The sequence below is a fragment of the Sus scrofa genome, chromosome 15 (genome assembly GCF_054392235.1).
Source record: "Sus scrofa isolate SSC_HxYL_T2T_F1_AM1 chromosome 15, Sscrofa_HxYL_maternal_Yorkshire_Landrace_v2.0, whole genome shotgun sequence".
Classification (NCBI taxonomy): domain Eukaryota; kingdom Metazoa; phylum Chordata; class Mammalia; order Artiodactyla; family Suidae; genus Sus; species Sus scrofa.
Window position 1 is genome coordinate 83,051,070 of NC_139397.1, and position 20,345 is coordinate 83,071,414.

The window sequence follows — 20,345 nt, forward strand, 5'->3', positions numbered from 1 at the left end:
CCAGAGCCACAGCAATACAGGATCCGAGCCTCGTCTGCGACCTATACCACAGCTCACGGCAACGCCGGATCGTTAACCCACTGAGCAAGGGCAGGGACCGAACCCGCAACCTCATGGTTCCTAGTCGGATTCGTTAACCACTGCGCCACGACGGGAACTCCAATCTTTTATTTTTAATTTCTAGCTTAATGTCACTACAGTCAGAGAACATATTCTGAATGATTTCAATCTTCAAAATTTGTATGCTTATTTATATAATTATTAAAGTTTACTTTGTGGCCAAAAATGTGGTGAGTTTTTGTGAATTTTCCATTCTAATTTTGGAGAACATGTATCTTCTTTCTTTTTTAATTTTTTAAAATTAAAGTGTAGTTGATTTACAATGTTGTGATATGTTCTTTTTCATCAGAATTCACAGTTCAGTTTAGATCTATAAGATCTATCTTATTGATTATAGTAGTCAGGTCTCCATATCCTAATTTTTTACTTCTCTGACTCTGTCTTGATTTAAGAGAGAAGGGTTTATACATATTTTTTAATCAGTGTATTTCTGACTACTATTTCTTGAACCTCATGTAGTTTCTGCTTTATGAGTGGTTGATAAGTTATTGGGTGCATAAACATTAGCAGCTGTTATAGACCTTCATTATGATACAGAACACTTGGCATTTTAAAATGTCCTTCTTTTCCTTAATTAATATTTTTTGCTTGAATTTTACATTCTGGTTCCAAGAGTGTAACCTCTGCTTTCTTTTACATTTATATCTGCCTAGTTCATTCAGTAGAACTCCTTTACTCTCTTATTCCCATTATGTAATTTTTGTATTATAATTAAAGATATAAAATCCTTGTATAAGTCTTATCCAAATAGTCTACAATAAACTCGTTGGGTGTTTTACTTTTATTACATTGAATCCAGAGGGAGTCCAGGATTTTCCAAACCTGTTTGGACTTAAACCAATGAAACCTTAAATTGCAAAGGTAACACACAGTCAAATAAGGCTTGGGCATCTCAACTCTGACTGTGGTAATGTACTTTTGGATTTTAATTCCATGCATAATGTTCATTCTTTTATTTTCCTTACTAATATAATTCTGTTTTGTGTGGGATGCAATATATCCAGCTGAAAAACACATTCCTCAGCCTCCCTTGTAGCCAGGATGTGGTCATGGGAGACAATTTCTGGCCAAAAAAAAACAAAAAAAAAAGAAAGAAAAAACTGAAAATCTTCTGGGGATTCCTGGGAATTTTTTTGCTTTCTCATAATTGGTGTATTCCTTTCCTGACTGTCAATTGTCCTTTTAGATACTTCTTATTCTCATTTTCTTCTTCTTCTTCTTCCTTTTTCTCCTCCTACTCATCCTTCTCCTTTTACCTCTTCATATCCCCTTAACAATGGACAGGAACCTGGGAGATAGATCAATCATCTCAGTCTTGAGTAACCATAGGAGGAAAGTCATTTGTTAATGATGGCAGTGCTACAGCTGGTATGTTTACCTTTGGAATTCCTACCTCTGGGCTTCTTTTGTAAAAAAGTTATCTTCCTCTTTAGTTAAGTCTCCATGTCTGGGTTTGTATTACACATAAACATAATACCTAATTAATACATTTGACTTCATTTCTAGACTTATGGGCTCCTTCCATTGTCATCTCTTAGTTTGCTTTTTGAAGCTAAGGGAAGACTGATCCTCTCTGATCTGGACCTTTGGCTTTATTTTGAGAATACCTCACATTTTCTGTCTTATGCTTCCTTCTTCCGTTTGCTTCAACCTGGTGTCCAGTTCCTTAGCTGACTACCTCCTCCCCTTTGTATGAGTGCATCTGTGGTCCCAAAAGTTGCTGTTTAACTGGGTACAGGGTTGTTTTCAAGTTTTGACTCTGGTGCCATGAGAATACGTTATCTATTTAGTTTCTAAACCACCATTCAGTTCCAAAAGGAGCCTCTTATGTCACCTGTGATATATTGGTACTGGAGTAAAGGCAGTAATTTGCATAAAAGAAAAAATAGTGGACATTGTAGAATAGCCTTGAGCTTTTTAGTTCAGAACTGTGAAAAATATTGTACTTTGATCTTATCCATTGACTGCCTCAACAATCCACAAAGCCCATCCTCTACCTAAAAAAACAAGCAAATAAACAAATAAAGCCCTACTCAGAAAAAAACTTGAGCTTCTCCATTCAGATGCTTTGGAGAAAAACAAGGTAGTTTTGTTTCTGGAAATCTGACTGACATAATCTTGATACATATATAGGTGGCATCCGCCCTGAGTAGCTCCATAATAATGATCTTAGAATGGATATGTCAGGATCCTATTATTGCTGAGACCTCACTGTAAGACAAAAACAGAGTTATAAACAAAGACTTCTATAAGATACAGTGGTGGTTAAGACACTTGTAATCTAATTTTTTCACATAAGGAATTTAGGTCCAGGCAGCTTAAATTACCTTCTCAGTCTCCCACAGTGAGCACTAACCCTACTTAGGTAACTCTAATCTTAAATTTTCCATCCAGATCAGGAAATGTTCATCATTACATAAATGGGTAAGAGGATTATTACAAATATTATTTCAAATTCACTTCTATTTGTCAAAGTATATAAGTATTGGTGGGTAATGGGGAACATCTAGCTTACAGGGGCACTTTAGAGATAGATAAAGAGGATCTGATTCAAAGTGATATCAACATCATGGTGACATAGTACATTCCTTCTCTCTTTCCCTTTTCTGAAGAACTAAAAGACGGCATCCATTTATGAATAAAAGTACCTCTGTAGAGTTGTAGAATCCAGCACCACATTTCAAAGGACCTGGGATGAGTATCTCTCACCTGTACCTCCGGAAATTACAAGACAGGCCTTGATGCAGAGACCCAGCAAGAGTTGGTGAACCTGCTCCAACACAGCTTGGAAACATTGAGAGTGCTAACTTGGGTGGACATCCAAGATAAGAGAGACTTTGTAGAAGTTAAGCCTTTCTGAGGAGAGATTCCTCCACTCCACTGGTGCAAAACAAAAACAAAAAACCAGGAGTTCCCATCATGGTGCAGCAGAAACGAATCCGACTAGGAACCATGAAGTTGTGGGTTCAATCCCTGGCCTCACTCAGTGGGTTAAGGATCCAGCTTGCTGTGAGCTGTGGCATAGGTTGCAGACGCGGCTTGGATCTGATGTTGCTGTGGCTCTGGTATTGCTGTGGCTCTGGCGTAGGCCGGCAGCAACAGCTCTGATTAGACCCCTAACCTGGGAACCTCCATATACCGTGGGTGCGGCCCTAAAAAAGACAAAAGACAAACAAAACGAAATAAAACAAAACAAAAAATCAAAAAACCATAACTAAATCTGGATGCATTGGAGATGGCGAGAGGCACCACCCAGCTCTATCTCTCCTCCAAGGTGACACAGACCAGGGTTGAACTAACTGGTAACAACCTCCCTTAAAGGAGAAAAGGGGAGTGGTGAGTGTATGCCAGGCTACCCTCACTGTGGGAAGCTACTGAAGAAACCATTTCTCTGCAGCAGCACCCAGAGCACTGAGGTGGGACCTCCATGACTAGGGTTGGAGAGGAGATGAGGAAAGAGGAAGATAAGAATATTAAAATGCACTAAAGGGAATTCCCATTGTAGTGCAGTGGAAACAAATACGACTATGAACCATGAGGTTGCAGGTTCAATCCCTGGCCTCGCTCACTGGGGTAAGGATCTGGTGTTTCCCTGAGCTGTGGTGTAGGTCCCAGATGCAGCTTGTATCTGGCATTGCTGAGGCCGTGGTGTAGGCTGGCAGCTGTAGCTCTGATTGGACCCCTAGCCTGGGAACCTCCATATGCTGCAGGTGTGAACCTAAAAAGAAAAAAAAAAAAAAAAAGGTTCTAAAGGGATGCAGTGTCTGCACTGCCTTCAGGAGTGGGCTCCCAAGAGTGTCCAAAATAATAAAGTGATCAATTCATCAAAAAGATACAACTATCAGAAATATGGAGATACCTAACATGAGAGCAAGTCAATTCTAGTATATCTGAAGGGAGAAATAGACAACAATTCAATGATAGCAGGTGACTTCACTATCCTACTTTCAGCAATGGATAGATCATCCAGACAGAAAATCAAGGACATATTAGATCTGAACCATACATTAGACTAAAAGGACCTAACTGATTTTGATAGACAATTCCATCCAAAGGCAGCAAAAATCTTTTCAAGCACACATAGGACATTCTCCAGGATAGGTTGAATGATAGGCCACAAAACAAGTCTTAAGAGAGTTAAGAAAATTAAAGTCACACTAATTATCTTTTCTGACAGCAATACTATAAAACTAGAAATCAATAAGAAGAGGAAAGCTGGAAAAATTATGAGCATGTGCAAATTAAACACACTCTTGAATAACCAGATGAGTGGGTGGGGAAAGTTGGAGAGTTCTTATTAAAGGTTACTTGCAACTAAAAGTTTAATAAATTCTGGAGATTTAATGCAGAGCATAGTGACTATAGTCAACAATGCTATTATGTATGTCAAAATTGCTAAGAGGCTAGATCTTAAAAATCCTCACTATAGAAAAGAAGTGATAATTATGTTATGTGACAGAGGTGTTAGCTTTGGTGGTGATCATATGGCAATATGTAAATATATCAAATTTACATGTTCTTACCCCCTTAAACATACACAATGTTATATGTTTGTTATATCTCAATGCTAAAAAAGAGAGAGTTGTCAGTGCTGTATACAGAAAAAAAAAAAGTGTCTAGCATGGCAATCAGCACCAGAATGGCCCAAGATACTGGACATTCTAGGACAAGGAAACAAGAGTACAGGGTATGACAAACTTAAATGTCCGCAGATGCCAGGCAAGTAAGGTGAATAAAGAAAGTAGGCCAGTGGAAAGTGCCTACCTGTATATATTACTTTGATGTGAGTGTGTAAGCCCATGCACAGGGTGTGTGTGTGGGTGGGTGGGTGTGTATGTGTAGAGGGTACAATAGTGACCTGAAAAGTATGTGATCATTCAGAAGGAGGCAGATGCTACTGAGCTCCAGAAGAAACTTGTTTTATTGGTCTAAAATTGCCTGATGATCTAATTATTCAGGAGAAGAAAGCAAGGAATATTTCAATATAAAACACTTGATTTTTCAGTGCTGCCTCAAAATGTAAAAACATTGTTAAGGAAACAATTCAAAACATGACATGTCTGGGCATCAGATTTGACTTGTGGGTTTCCAGCTTAGGAAGAAGTGGTATTTGGAAGGATGGGAGACAAAAGAAGAGACAAGACAGGCAATGGTTAAGAGCTAGAAAGTTTTATTTGCCTATCTTTGAAAGCTGACCAGTTCTATGATAATCGTTTCAAGAAGAAAGTTCTCTTTGCAGTTTCACAACTGTGGCTACCAGTCCTCCCCTTATCCTATTATTGTAATGCAGATATGTTGCAATTGGTGCAATTTATATATACAAATTATATAATAGAAAACAATTTCAAGGCCACATGTAAGCAGGTTAGGATACTTCATCCAAAATAAGAAGGAAATAGAATTCTGCACTTTGATATTTTAAAGCTGATATTTTAGTAATATTTTGAGAATGGTTTATTCCATTTATAATCTTTTGGTTATACAATAATAAAAGAAAATTTACTTATTGGCATGCAAAGCAATATGGCTTTAGAATACACCTCTTAAATTTACAGAACTTAAAATTTCAAACATCCCACATGGCTGGCAGGTGATGTTGTGAACACGATCTTGATTAGTGACATACTTCCTAGAGACTAAAAAAAAAGAGAAAGAGAGAGAATGATTTAACATAGTATAATACCTAGATGATACAGTTAACTTATCCAGGAATTAGTGTAGTGATTTGTTTTGATAAAAAATTTTCATCTTATACATCCTTTGTCTTGGGTTCTTCACATATTTACATTCAAAGATGACTTATCCTAAATTTCCCCTATTAAAAAACAGAAAGTCTATGAATAATTATAAAAAGCAACTACAGCTAATCAAGATAAGTGGTTAATTTTGGCATTTAAAGTTTTACTGTTATGCTTATTACATTAAGTATTTAATACCATATATACTGACATTTTACTTCCTGCTAAAATTTCAACATACATAGCAATATGCAATGTGGCATTAATATGTGAATAACTTATCATCTCCACTTTTAATTCATATCTGTGATCCTAATGCCTTGTCCCTTACTGACACTCAGAAAATGTGTCTGGAATAAATAGGTGAATGAATAAAGTTGTAATGATTAAAAACAAATATAATAGTGTACTCTTGAACGAGTCATAATTTTGATTATACACCAAGAGAGTTAAGACTCTCTCTTCCCCACAGAGGAAAGGCCTATACCAGTGTGATCGTATTTATGAGAATTTTGATGGTTTTCGGAATGAACTAAAATACAATCACCTGTCAGTAATTTTGGTGTGAAGGAGCCAATTTATAAAGTCTCGGGTGGCAAGATTATCGAGAACAGTGTTCATTTCATCTGAGAAGGAGCCATCAGCGTGTCTGCGGCGGAGTTCTTCGACAATGGTAACTTCCTCTGGGAAACTGAGAAAAAGAGAGGTAATGTCAGTATTTGGTCAAATAAATGCTTATCAATTGGCTGTGATGGGTACTGTGTAAGGGGGATTGAGAAAATGATATGTTTCTATCATGAAAATCCTCACAGAAATTGTCTGTTGGAAAGGGAATTGAGTAGGTAGAAAAGTGCAGAGCCAGGACCTGAAACCAAGCCCTCTTCCAGATGCGAGCTGCTTCAAAGAATTTTTTTTTTTTTTTGTTTTTTTTTTTTTTTTTTTGGTCTTTTGTCCTTTTTCTAGGGCCACACCAGAGGCATATGGAGATTGCCTCCAGGCTAGGGGTCTAATCGGAGCTGTAGCCGCCGGCCTACACCACAGCCACAGCAACACCAGATCTGAGCCGTGTCTGCGACCTACGCTACAAATCATGGCAACGCCGGATCCTTAACCCACTGAACAAGGCCAGGGATCGAACCGGTAGCTTCATGTTTCCTAGTCGGATTCGTTTCCGCTGCACTACGAAGGGAACTCCCAAAGATTTTAATATATTGCCAAGAAAGAAGTTATTGTTGAGACGATTAATTTGTTTATAATTCAGAACAATGTATTATATCCTGTAAAACTAGTGTTTATCAGAACCCTTGCCAAGTAGAGTTTTAAGGGATTAAAGTTTAGTCTCGCTTAGATTTTCTCTTTGATTGGTTTATTTAGCAGAATTTCGGGTATCCATTTAAAACACTGTAAAATCATCTTAAGTATAAGTGACACTTTTCCCAACTGATTTTGTAAATTTGATTGTTAATGTTTTAAAAATCAGTGACAATACTAGTTCCCTTTTGTCTTGAGAGCTCTATAAAGTCTCAATAAGCTCATTTTAAATCTTATTTAAAAAAAAGAGTTGAACATAAATTTCATGCTTCTCATAATTCAAATGTCAATCAAAATGGTCACAAGAAAATGAGACAGTTCAGGGGTCTGTTTGGTTGTGCTAAGGTCTAAGAAAGTACCTAAAGGTCTTAGCCTCATTTTCAACTGCGATAATTTGATGGTTTGTGATGATATGACAATCCCATAAAAAATGAGTACACTGTTAAATATATGGATGTCTCCATATATTTGTATTTTGAATGTCATTTCATTAAACATCTTTAGTTTCTTTCAGTCTTCATCACACTTTACCTGAGTACTTACTAACATATAAATATATGCTGAGCCTATATGTAAATATTTGAAGTCAAACTAAGTCTTTAGCATTGTTTCTTCTTTTCCTTTAGCACTGGTTTCCCTGGGACAGTCCTAGTTTATTTTCCTGGGGTGGTTAGTTACCAAATCACTCTATTTATTCTGAAAATTGTCCTGGACTGACAAATACCCTAATTATAATACAACTATAATGGGGGATGAAAAGTAACCTACTTGACTCTATTATTAATATTTGCTATCAAAGGTAAAACAGAGAGGGAGATCCTGTTGTGGCTCATAGGTAACGAACTCAACTAGAATCCATGAGGTTACCGGTTTGATCCCTGGTCCCTGCTCAGAGGGTTAAGAATCCCGTGTTGCCATGAGCTGCGGTGTAGGTCTGAGGTTCGGATCTGGTGCTGCTGTGGCTGTGGTGTAGACTGGCAGCTGTAGCTCTCATTTGACCCCTAGCTTGGGAACTTCTGTATACCATGGGTGTGGCCCTTACAAAAAAAAAAAGATAAAACAGAGGAGACTTTTGTAAACTGTTTCCCACCAACTGGAGTTATTTCCTTACTTCGTAAGACTATATTAATTGCTTCTGTAATGCAGATCTATATATAGATAACTGTAGTCTAAGTTTTCAGCATCAAGGAAAAAAAAAAAGTTAAATAAGAATGTACAGACTTACTCTCGCCTTCCTCGGCCTTTCACCAGCCAAGCAATGAATTCCTTGGCAGCTTGGCCTTCCAAATAAGAACTTACATCACTGGTAAAGGTCCCTTCAGCATGTCTCTCAAATTCATCGTGACGTTTGGCAATGTTATTCCTGAAAGAAATGTGAAAGTTAAATTGAAGATCTGTCTCTTTAGCAATATGGTTCTCACCTATAAGCAGTGGCAGCTTTGGGTTCAGGATTCTGTGTAGAAGGGGCTTAGGAAGATTTGGGAGAGGAGGGTGGGTAGGGGACTCATCCTGAAGCTACATTAAGTATCTGGAGTGAAGGTTGATGGGAGGGGTGCCAATAACAATTAAGGAGGGTTAAGCTCCCTCACTCCCATTTTCACCTCCCCTGCTTATCTGTGTCTTTAATTATTAAAGCTGCCTTTACTTCAGTCTCAATGTGTCTGAGCTATCCACTGTGTTAGGGTACTTGCGAACAAAATAGCTGCTTGCCTTTAGTACTTATGGGGTCAGAGTTAGTTAATTGAATCAAGGGAAAGCAAAGGAGCATCTCAAAATGTCATCAAAAAGACCACAAGATAACGGATTAAAGGAAATGTGTGAAGGGTTAGCAATGAGGAATGCTAACAAGATGACCCCAGATCACCCTCAGGTGTGTACAGAGTGCTCGGTGGAGTTGGTCGACCAGATAGATGGTCAGTCACTCCAGCATGTGTTAGCCTGAAGCATTTTATCTTAAACACAACATAAACTGCCAGGGAGCTACTATTGTTTTACATTAGTTTACCAGGTTGTGGCATTCTCTTTCCAGAAATGAAGACAGTTGTTTGCATTTTTTCAAATTTGTGATTTCTCACCTTTCACCAATGGCTCCATCCGTAATCCTTCACAGGGACTTTCCCCACTGTCTTCTGACCATACCCGCCATCTTTCCTGTTCCTTCCAGTTTGAGAATTTTTGGTCAATCACCCTCTTTTATTCTTCCTGGAAGGAAATAGCTCCTCTCCCATCCTCCCTCCCCACCGCCATCCTTTTCCCTTCTCCATTCTATCCAGACAAATCTATTCCCTTTTCTTGTTTTTCAGATTTCCTTCAACTACTTTGCATGCATAACTCCCTTCCCCTTGTGGGCTGCCCTCCAAAGAAATTGTGAAATTCCACCATCCCCGTGAAACCCTTGCGGCTGATTTCCTCCAGTAGCCTCAATGCAGCAAAAACCCCCAACACTGTCAAAGAAGATCCAACATTAAAATGTATGCCTTACGATAGGCTTGTGTTCTTATTTGCTTTCTTCTCTATGCTGTGCAGCTAGGCTATAATTTTAAATGTGTATCTTGGATTGTATTCTACAAGAAAAAGACTGCATCTGTTTCCATTCCTTACCATGATTAACTTGGCTAGAGGATACTTTGAATGTGATCACAGTCATGAGTTTGAACCCTACAGGGAATGTTGAATTTACTCTTAACTTTGGATCAGGAATTAAATTCCTAACCTTACAAGTCCAAAAAAGTCAGCTTTCGAATTTAAAGAAAAATGGGCAAGAGAGTGAATATTGCTAAGACCGCAGCTGGGAAAACAATTTAAAATTTATGTCCCATTGGAGGGTGGAGGGGCAAGGGGTGGGACATTTAGAGGCATAAGACAAAGGAGAGCATCACTGCCCTTGAAAATCATCAAAACTGAAATATCTTATGGGTGCTATTTGATATGCACAATAACTTAAGAAAGTCAGGAGGAATTTTAGACATATTTAAGTACTGCATTTGTGTGCAAATTTCTGATGAGGGTCAGACACTTACTTGTTCCTCTTGGTGTTCATCAGCCACTGCACAAAATCCTGGGCACGCCTGGAGTCCAGATACTTGCTGTAGTCACTGGTAAACGTGCCCTGTGAGTGGCGCTTGTCTTCAGTCATCTGATCTGGATCATCGAGAGGGTCCGTCTGGGGAGCTGGGAATGATCTATGAGGAACAGTAATGGGGCAACTAAATCTCTCCTCAAGACTAGATTTACTTGAGAAACATCTCCACAAAATACAGACCCACGTAAAGCCAGAAGGCAAGTGGACTGAGTATTTCAGGCGGCAATTCAGAAAGACCTTTATTTGTCATGGGAATCCCATGGTTTTACTAGAATTTAATACACTCTGATTTGGAATTCTAGCAGCTGATTTTCAAACTGTCTTCCTTTTTTTTTCCTGAAAAAAGGATTAAATAGATTTTTTTCAACAAATTCCACTACTCATAATTATGCTAATAATTCCAGAAGAGAGCAACGCCTTGAATATTTAAAAAAAAAAGTGAAGAATTCCAAATCATTCTTTTTGGGGCGGCAGGTTTATGTTCCAAATTCTGTTTCACACATATTAGTATAAAAAAATAGCTTCATTACCTGCTTATGGGGTAGCTAATGGTGAAGGAAAGTCAACGAAAAGTTCAAAGAAAGACAGAAAAAAGCCCACTTGCTAATTTGAAACTGTGTAGAAGATAATCCGTATGCCAGTCTTCAACAGTTGGTTGGCACAGCTATGTGGGGAAATATTCAACATGATTGACTCAAAAATAGAAATGAGATACTATTTTTACCTGTCAAATTAGCAAGGATTAAATATTGGGGAGGATATTGTGAGAGGAGTATTTCTATAATGCTGATGGAGTGTACATGCGTATGACCTTTCTGGAAAGCAAGTTGGCAAGAGACCATAAAAAATTTAAACTCATTCAATCCCTTGGACACGATAATCTTGCTACTAGAAATCAATCTTCAGAAAATAGTAAGAAAAGTAGGGAAAAAGGCTATTTTCCTTCACATTTTTCGTGGGAAAATGTGAAGAACTCAAGTACTCAATAGAGGAGTAGCTAAATAAATATTGGACATTTATGAGATGAGATAGTATGTAGGCATTAAACATCATACACTTAATAGATATTTATAATGATATAAGAATAAACTAACAATATAATGCTAAGAGAAATAGCATAATACAAAGTTACACATGATCTGAGATACATTTATAAATATATATAAGTATTCAGTACATGCATATTTTCTATTATGACTGTATGACTTTTTCAGTTAGAAAGCAACAATGTTACTTTTTAAAAGGAATAAAAAAGGAAAAGTTGGTGTGTGAATAATTAAAATGATCTACTATGCAGTGTGAATAATGAATGGACAGGTAGGATCAGCTGAAGATTTGAAAGAGCTATAATTTCCCATGTAGCACATTTTTCACCATTTCCCACCCTTTTGATTATGAGACAACATACTCTGATCTATACTCCAGTAAAGCCTTTATCACAATGATTCTTTAAACATTTGAAAATTGTGCGGAGAATTTACTCTAAATTGCCAAGACCTAATCATGAGTTACGGTTATCCTGGGCTGTATTCTAACTATAGTGCTATATTAGTTCAAATCTGAAGATTTAATACCTGGATTTCTCCTCTGTATTCTGAAGGGAACGTTGCCAGCTGCCTTGTACCAGCATTACAAACAATCCAGCCACAAAGTAAATGGTTTTCATTTTTGCTGCCTGTCGGAACAGAGTTGGGGGCTTGGGGGGAAGATAAAGACAACGCGTCAGGCTAAATTAGTTCAGTTTTTACTAAGTAAATATTATAAATAGAAAAAGCTAGTCATTCGTTTTATTCTGATTATATTTCCAGCTTAATTTCAAATATTAGATTATATTTTTCCTGCAGGTTTTTTTTTTTTTGGTGTGTGTGTATGTGACAAAAAAGAATACAAAAGCACTATGAAGCTTTTTCATTAGTGTCGGACACTTCTGTTAATGATTACAAGGCTCATTTCCAGACTTGAAATTTAAAATGTCCACGATAAACATTGAGAATACCCACTGTAGATGATATGCTACATATGGTTAGCCTGAATGGCACCTTATCCATAATGCCACCCTCTTCACTATCAGTCTGGCTTTCAATTAATAGTCCTTCACTTTCAAGCATTTACATTATACTGCATTTCAACCATCTTAAAGCAGCCTCAGGCTACAACTTGGCATACCAGCTGTCGGTTCAGATGTATTATTCATTTATATTTTAAATAGTGTAACTTGGTCTAGACTTTGTAATTATAAAGCGGCCAACAGATTTGAGGTATTTTAGGGTGCTTTGACCTGTTCTAAATTAAAGGAAAAAAATCATTTTAAAGACAAGCAATTTGCAACAAGAACTAATGCTTCTGGCAACTTGAACAATCACAGCTAAGAAACTAAGAGATCACTGTCATGAAGGAAATGTAATGCTTGCTTCTGAATTCTTGGAAGTCCCCAGGTTGTTTTATAATTGGACTGAGTCCAAGACATGTCATTCACTGCTAGTGACACTCTAGGCCAGGTTGTAGGATACACCTGGTTGCTTGTCTTCACATCATAAAGCAGATGTCATGAGCAGGACAAGACTATGCAGTCTGGATGGGGCAGGTTGGGACCAACAGGAATGTGGGGCTGAGCGTCCCCACTGGACAAACACCTCTATTTTCTGAATGAAAGCCTCAAGTCCAGTGTTTGCCACGAACTTCTCTCTGCTACTTTCAAGTCTGACTGTTTACTTTGAGAAGTGGGGATTTCGATCCAAATTTGATTATGCTTATCCATAAAAATGTGAATGAGTATTTTTAGCAAATGGCATTTGGTTTGAAATAAGTATTTTACAAATATTATCATTTTAAACTATCAATCTTTTCTTTAACATCTTAGCCAAACTTTCGCTCTGTCTTTGGTATGAAAACATGGAGACTGTAATACCTGCAGCGGCATTTTTTTCTTTTAAAATATTAAGTCTTTTTAGTTTAAATGGTCAGTTAGACAAAGCAACACAATAGGCATTATTACATATTTGTCCTCCTCCATTCATCAGCATTCAAGTACTAATTTGGCATTTTGCTGTGCTTCAGTTTATCTAGTTGGCAAACTTTGGAAACCTTGCCAAAAGGATAGGCAAGGCCTTCTGATTATAATTCTTAGTTATAAAGTCATGCTTTCAGAAACTTAAAACATTAAAGCAAGCACTCCTCTTTAGGATTACATCATTCTTAGAAAGTCAAGTTAGAACTATAATTTGTTCCACGCAATATTCCTAAAGGCTTTACAATATCTTCTATTATGTTCTACGGAGGCAGATATGGAGCAGGTGGTTTTCTGTTACTGTGAGAGCTGGTAGAAGAAACAAACACACAGAAAAAAGTCCTCTACAGGCAATGAAATGAGTTCTACTGAAAGAATAAACTAATTTTTTAAATTTTATTCATTGTTAAAAGTCAGCAAAATTGTGAAAATTTTGAGAGTAAGGTAGTTTGTATACCACTACTTGAGAAAGCAAATTTTGGCATTATTTTGGTATCAAAATCTTATTTTATACGAGAAGATTTTTCAATTAATTCCCTACCTCTGCTTTAGGCAGCCTATAGAGAGAATCTGCAGTCTTACAAGAACCTCACTTTTCCACTCAAATTTAAAAGGAAATATGGCACCAATAGTATTTACTAAACAGAAAGTCTTTTGGGAAGATTAATCTTTGACCAAGGCAAGGTGACATATTATAATATGTCCCTAAGTATATTGGTGTTGTAGGTCAAATGAATACTGTAGAAACTGGTTAGGTCATTTCCTATCACAGGTATTAGTAGGTGTGAAAAAAACACACCACATTATCATTTACTCTATTGAAGATTTTTGTAAAATTGTTCTTTGTTCTTAAGGGCTTAAATAGGTACTTTAGAACATCTGATTTTTTTCTAAAGGTACTAAAATTTTATTTCAGAATGTCAGGCGTTCAGATATTTTATTTATTACTACTGGTCCTCAATACATAGTAACTAATTATTAATTGGTGGTTTTAATTGGCTCCACCCATAGAATGCCCAGTGAATGAGGATAGTTGTTTTCTGTACTAAATATGCTATGTCTTATTTACAAAGAGCTGATTTCATGGTCGTTGAATTCTTGATAGACTTATCAGAAATCTGAATATTTGACCGATGGTGTTGATTCTGCTCACCATACGTTTTCATTGGTAAGGAGCAGTTGCTGTTAAAGCCTCTCTAATGGGCACATTTCTGCTGAATTTAAAAGGCGCCTTCTGTTCAAAGTAGTATACACATTTATCAAATCCAACGAAAATATTTGTTTTTCAAAACATTACCACTTATTTTTTAAATGTAATTATCATAACAGTTAAATCTTATAACAAGTACATTGGTTGGAATCTTTGTTTTTCTTTCTATTTTGAATCTTTGCATTGAATTATTTCTCAACTCACTTTATAGCTTCACTATGTTGAAGTTTATGTAAAAGCATTTTATATCATACTTTCATCTCAATTCTGCCCTGTGTATTATTAGTAATAAAGTGTAGGATACAAAAACACTTCAATTCATAATACTTTGCCTCCTTAAGAACACTTAACTATACCCCAAGCAGGACTTACAGTCTTACAATCACCCAATATTAATCTTACCTTTTGACACCAGAAGGTGGAACAGGGCAGGTGGAAAGAGAGTGAGACTCTTTTCAGAACTTCGTGTGTGCAGTGTCCTGAGCCCTGTAGTTCTGCACCACAGCGTGCTGCTTTTATATACTCCCCAGCGTTGTTTAGCCTCGCAGATATTACGCTGACAATATAAATTTTTCATCTGTAAATAATGAGTTTTTGTTACAAACAATTTCACTCGCCCACTCACTTTGCTCCTCTGCATTCTATGCTTATATTGGGAGGAACCTTTTTATTTACTCTGTTGCTTTTTTTTTTTTTTTTTTTTTGCTGAGAATGGAAAGAGCAGTTTGGAAATTCACCTTTCACTCTTGGTCAGGCATGAAAATCACTTAAGTACTCTAAAGTGAATTTTTATGCTGCAGACAAAAGAAGGTGAGATTATATAGTCCGTAGCCTTATTTGAGGGCCTTATAAGCCCTTCTTTGCTATTTAGTTATGATGAATGTATCTTAATGTAATAATCGGTTCATCTTTTCATATATCCAAATAATGAATCACTCACTCAAAACATACTCATCAAGAATTTTCCTGGAGTTCCCGCTGAGGCACAGTGGGTTAAGAATCTGACTGTAGCGACTTGGGTAGCTGCAGAAGTGTGGGTTTGATCCCAGCCAGGGCAGTGGGTTAAATGATCTGGCATTGCTACAGCTGTAGGTCACAGCTGTGGCTCGAATTCAATCTCTGGCACAGGAACTTCCATATACTGCCAGTGCGGCCATGAAATTAAAAAAAAGAAAGAAAGAAAAAATATCTTCTAATTTACACTATATGAAATTAACTTGTATTATTTCAGTGGGGAGTTTTAAAGAATATCAGTTAAGACCTGATGTGTTCTGTTACTAAAAATTGGATTCATGGGAAAAAAGATACAGTAAAATGAGGATTGAACATTCAAGAGGGGTAATGCTATAAGACAGGGTCTAGTATTTCTTTTTCCTTCTAATGGATATTTAGAGGCTAATTCTGCTGATAAGAGACTGGATACTAATTTATGAAAGAATGAGTTACTATGTATACTGTCATATTTTCTGAGCTTTGTGATCTGCCCATTAGAACCTCAGTGATCTATGGGATTTAGCAGGTATCAGTCTGGTCACCTTAGAGAAAGAGAAGCATTGGGAAATGATCTGGACAGACAGCATGTGGACAGTGTTGGTGTAATGAGATTTTAGTCTGGCTGATATCAACAAGCTGTTGGGCCTCAGTCAAGTCACCCACTCTCTTTATGCCTCAGCTTCCTGTTTGGAAATGAGAACATTGGTTAAATGACTCTTCTAAAATAAAAATTTGATTTCATATGACAAATTCATTGCCACACTTGTTAACTAGATTCCACTATTCTAATACCATCAACTGCATGGTGAAGCTTATACAGAAGTAAATTATCGAGACAAATGGAGAAATATACCCAACAGATTTAAACAGTTCACTTTGTGGGTTGGACCCACTCTTGGATGTAGAACTATTTAAAGGCTATAGAGATCAATTCTATGTGAAATTGGGAGACCTCAGGAAGGGGCATTTGTGCTGGTGATTACTGATGGGTGTTATACCGTTAATGGAAGACTTCCCATTCAAAGTGTGGTCCAAGGACCAGCATCACCAGATATGTAACCACTCAGGCCCAAGCCCAAACTTTCTGAATAATTTGCATTTTACTAAGATTCCCAGGCAACTCATATGGGTATTAAACTTTGAGAAGCACGACTGTATAAAATGCCCATCTAATTTTCTTCACCCCCTGGTGCTTGCTGGTGTTTTGACCTGAGGACTGCTTTCACCAGCAGAGGGGGCGAAAGAGCAGAGAACCGTGGCACAACGCATGGCTGTCTGGATTAACACACGTATGGTGGATCTGAAAGTATGTATTAATTTAATATGTGAACAAATTGTTCTTCCTTCTGGCTTCCATCCTCATGAGTATATTGGCTATATTTTTATTAAATTGTTTGGACCTCAGTTCTATATATATATATATTTTTTTTTTTTTTTTTTTTTTTTTTTTGCCTATTTGAGTAGATGTTTCTTCCCCTCTGTTTTGTCTCTGTTATTCTGTCTCTCCTTTGCAGATGCTACCTCTTCATAGGAGCAGCCCTAAGAAGGGGGCTCTGCCATGATGTGTATATGGGCTTTCGCATAGCATTTGGCAGGTCAGTAAATGCCCTCTCCCAATAGCTCACCATAAAGCTTCTTTCTTTCTCTCCACTCCACCTGCTTTCTATTATTTCAGAAGTGACTATCCCAAGTTCTTTCAGGAAATTTTCTCTGGCTTCATCTCCAGCCCACTGACACTGATTCTTGCGGGTCCCCAATGCTATTAATAATAAGCATTCTGAGAGCACAGAAGCACTGGGTCTCACTGAATAGGGCACTGCTCTCCTCCCTTGAAGGGGAAAGCAGACTCCTTGATGGACCTTGTATTGTCAGAAATTAAGACAAACATTAAGTTCAACTTGAACTAGTGGATTCCTTCCAGTGACTCTCCCAGCACCAGTCTCTACGTGGCCTTCAATTCCCATCAGAGCAGTTATTCAAGTATTTAGACATGAGGCAGGGAAAATGGTGGCCTTGTATGTACATAACTAGTGTCAAAAGCCTTGTCTGGGAGCAGCAAGATTCTGGGAGATGTCATCTAGAGTTCTCCCAGCAGGTTGTGTTGGGGTACCTGCTGGTTGCCACAGGTGTGGCCACAGGAAAACTATGATATACCTTCTTGAAAGGTCATTTTGACTTGATATAAGTAATATAAACCATGGTTATTATATGGAGTGGAGTGCAAAAATGTGCATCAAGTTTTAAGATAAAATAAATACTTATTCAAAGATCTCTTACTTTCTTTACAGTCATGGAGCTCACAGCCTGGGCTGTTGCCTGGGGCCCCACACTAATGTTCTACTCTTACCTTCTTGAAATTCCTAATTTTTGAACAAGGACTCCACTTTCTTGTTTTTCACTTAGCCCCACAAATTAAGTAGCAGATTCTGCTTAGCACCTCATCTCACAATCTTAGGGTTGCTGGTGTTTTGCATGATTATTTTCTTCAGCTATTCAGGATATTTAGGTTAAAATGTTTGAGAACAGCAAGGATCCAGGTTCACAGTGCTCTTGGGTGGCAGGACTATGGACAAGGGGAATGCTCAGGCATTGCTGATAGAAGTGCAATGTGTCACAATATGTCTGAGGCACAATTTAGCAATAGTAACAAAATTACAAATACCTATCACCCTTGGCCTAGTAAGGCTAAAGCACCATTCTGAAAATTTATCCCACCTATATTCCTACATATATACACATATATACATAATGATATAGGTGCAAGTTTCTTCATTGTAGCGTATGTGTAACAGTAACAGGTTTGAACCAATCCAACGGGCCATCCATAGAGCAGGTATTTTTTTTTTTTTTTTTAGGGCCACACCAGCAACATATGGAGGTTCCCAGGCTAGGGGTCGAATCAGAGCTGTAGCCGCCAGCCTACACCACAGCTCACGGCAACGCCAGATCCTTAACCCACTGAGCAAGGCCAGGGATCAAAACTGCGTCCTCATGGATATTAGTCAGAGTTGTTTCTGTTGAGCCACACCAGGAACTCCATAGAGCAGTTTTTAGAGAAAGAATGAGGAAGCTATTTATTTCCTGACATGGAAAGACTCTATGATACGTTGTTAGGTGAAAATTGAAAGGTAATCATGGGTATATATTAAGTTACCTTTTATGTTAGAAGAGGGAAGGCGAGGAAATATGTTTATTTAGTCATCATTGCATTTAAAAAAATTGCAATACACACAAATTAATAAAAGAGTTTACCTGTAGGAGGCAGTGTGGAGCAATGAGGTAGACAGGAACAGGGTACAAAAATATGTATTTGTTATGCCATTTGGATTTTTTGACTATTTTGTTTAATAATCTACTCAAATCATTTAAAATTGCAATTTTAAAAGGAGTGAAATTATAACTGTTTTGGGAAGAGGTTAAGTTTTTTATTGCAGTATAGTTGATTTACGATGTGTTAGTTTCAGGTGTACAACAAAATGATTCAGTGTATATATATATATATTCTTTTCAATTATATGTATAATTATATATATAATGTGTATATATATATATATATATATTCTTTTTCAGATTGTTTTCCCTTATAGAGTATTACAAAATATTGAGTATAATTTCTTGTCCCAAACAGTAGGTCCTTGTTGGTTATCTATTTTATATATAGTAATATGTATATTTTAATCCCACATAATTTATTCCTCCCTGAAAAGGTTAAGTTTTAAAGATAAATGTGCAACTACCCTTTGGCAAAGTAATTCCACTCCTAGGTGTTTTACCCAAAAGCAATGAAAATGTATATCCGCAAACTACTTGCACAAAAATATTCACAGCAGCTTTATTTACAATAGCTAAAAGCTGGAAACAATGAAACTATTCATAAACAAAAGAAAAAAATAGACAAATTGTGGTATGGAATTCATACAACGCAATTCTATTGAACAATAACAAAAAAGAACCAATAAAGGATATTGGCAGCAATATGGATGAATTTCTAAGATATTCTGCTGAGTGAAAGAAGCTGAACACAAAAAACTGCATAAGTATGAATCCATTTACAGAAGTTACAGAAGCAAAACTAAAGTTAAATAAAACTCAGAGCCATGGTTGCTTCTTGGAAGAGGAGGAGAGAGAATAGTCTGGGGATAGCTGTCTGGGGAGATGGAAATACTCTATATTGTGAAAGGAACATTTTACCAAGCAATGTCCAATTGTCAGAATGGTGCAGCTAAGATTCATAAATTTTAACTTAAGAAATCCAGTAAAATTAAAAAGGGCACAGGGTGTGGGCAAAGGTATAAATAATACAAGCAGGGAAGATTATTGATAATTGTTGCAATTGACTGATGAGTTGTTCCTATGAGGATTTGTTATGTGATTCTGATTACTTTATACATGTTTGAACTTTTCTGAAAAAAAAATGAAATTAAAACTATAATAAGTAGGGAATGGGCCATTAGCACCAATTAATAAGTTACTTTGGAAGCTAAAGAATTTGACCCTTCAGTTACTAAGGCTGAGCCAGGTAAAGTACATGAAGTTCAGAGATACACGTTGTCAACAAAGCTTGGAGGTAAAATGGCAGCAGAGGGCCAGGCCTGGGTAAAGGGAAAAACACTGCACCCCTGCAATGAGGGCTGGCCTAGAACCACCTGTCAAAGGCAATGGAATGGTATTAGAGCTCCTTCTATCATTTTTAAGGTCTGTCCTGGGGGTATGCCTCTGCTCTTTTAAGTAAGACTTAGCAGTGACCAGTATCGCCTTCCGAATTAGTTTCTCCATTTTTGTTTCTCAGAGGTAATCCTCTCAATATGCATGCTATTAGAATTCCTCTCCATAACAAGGGCCTTCTGAAAAAAGTGAGCCTGCAAAAGCTCACCCCTCCCCCAC

The 20,345-nt window shown here is 37.3% G+C and overlaps 1 protein-coding gene across 3 annotated transcripts; it reads right to left on the reverse strand.

Moving 5' to 3' along the window:
- Nucleotides 1-5,273: 5,273 nt before the first annotated feature.
- GCG (glucagon) lies at nt 5,274-14,958 on the reverse strand. 3 transcript variants are annotated; one of them, XM_005671882.4, is made up of 6 exons: nt 14,871-14,958; nt 11,826-11,947; nt 10,190-10,351; nt 8,395-8,532; nt 6,406-6,549; nt 5,274-5,756 (listed from the first exon to the last, which is right to left on the reverse strand). In XM_005671882.4, the coding sequence occupies exons 2-6, from the start codon at nt 11,915-11,917 to the stop codon at nt 5,750-5,752; spliced, it is 543 nt and encodes a 180-aa protein (XP_005671939.2). In that variant the 5' UTR covers nt 11,918-11,947; nt 14,871-14,958; the 3' UTR covers nt 5,274-5,749. The 3 variants fall into 3 exon arrangements, with proteins under 3 accessions (XP_005671939.2, NP_999489.1, XP_005671940.2); NM_214324.1 differs by lacking the exon at nt 14,871-14,958 and having other exon boundaries at nt 5,719-5,756; nt 11,826-11,917; XM_005671883.4 differs by lacking the exon at nt 5,274-5,756 and having other exon boundaries at nt 6,402-6,549.
- Between the last annotated feature and the right edge of the window lie 5,387 nt (nt 14,959-20,345).

Bases quoted from the DNA above. Each gene is read 5' to 3' on its own strand.
- GCG (XM_005671882.4), bottom strand. From the start codon at position 11,917: ATGAAAACCATTTACTTTGTGGCTGGATTGTTTGTAATGCTGGTACAA. The intron at 10,352-11,825 runs GTATTAAATCTT...TGTTCCTCATAG, and splicing joins AATACAGAGGAGAAATCCAG to ATCATTCCCAGCTCCCCAGA. The intron at 6,550-8,394 runs GTAAGTCTGTAC...TCTTTTTCTCAG, and splicing joins AAAGGCCGAGGAAGGCGAGA to TTTCCCAGAGGAAGTTACCA.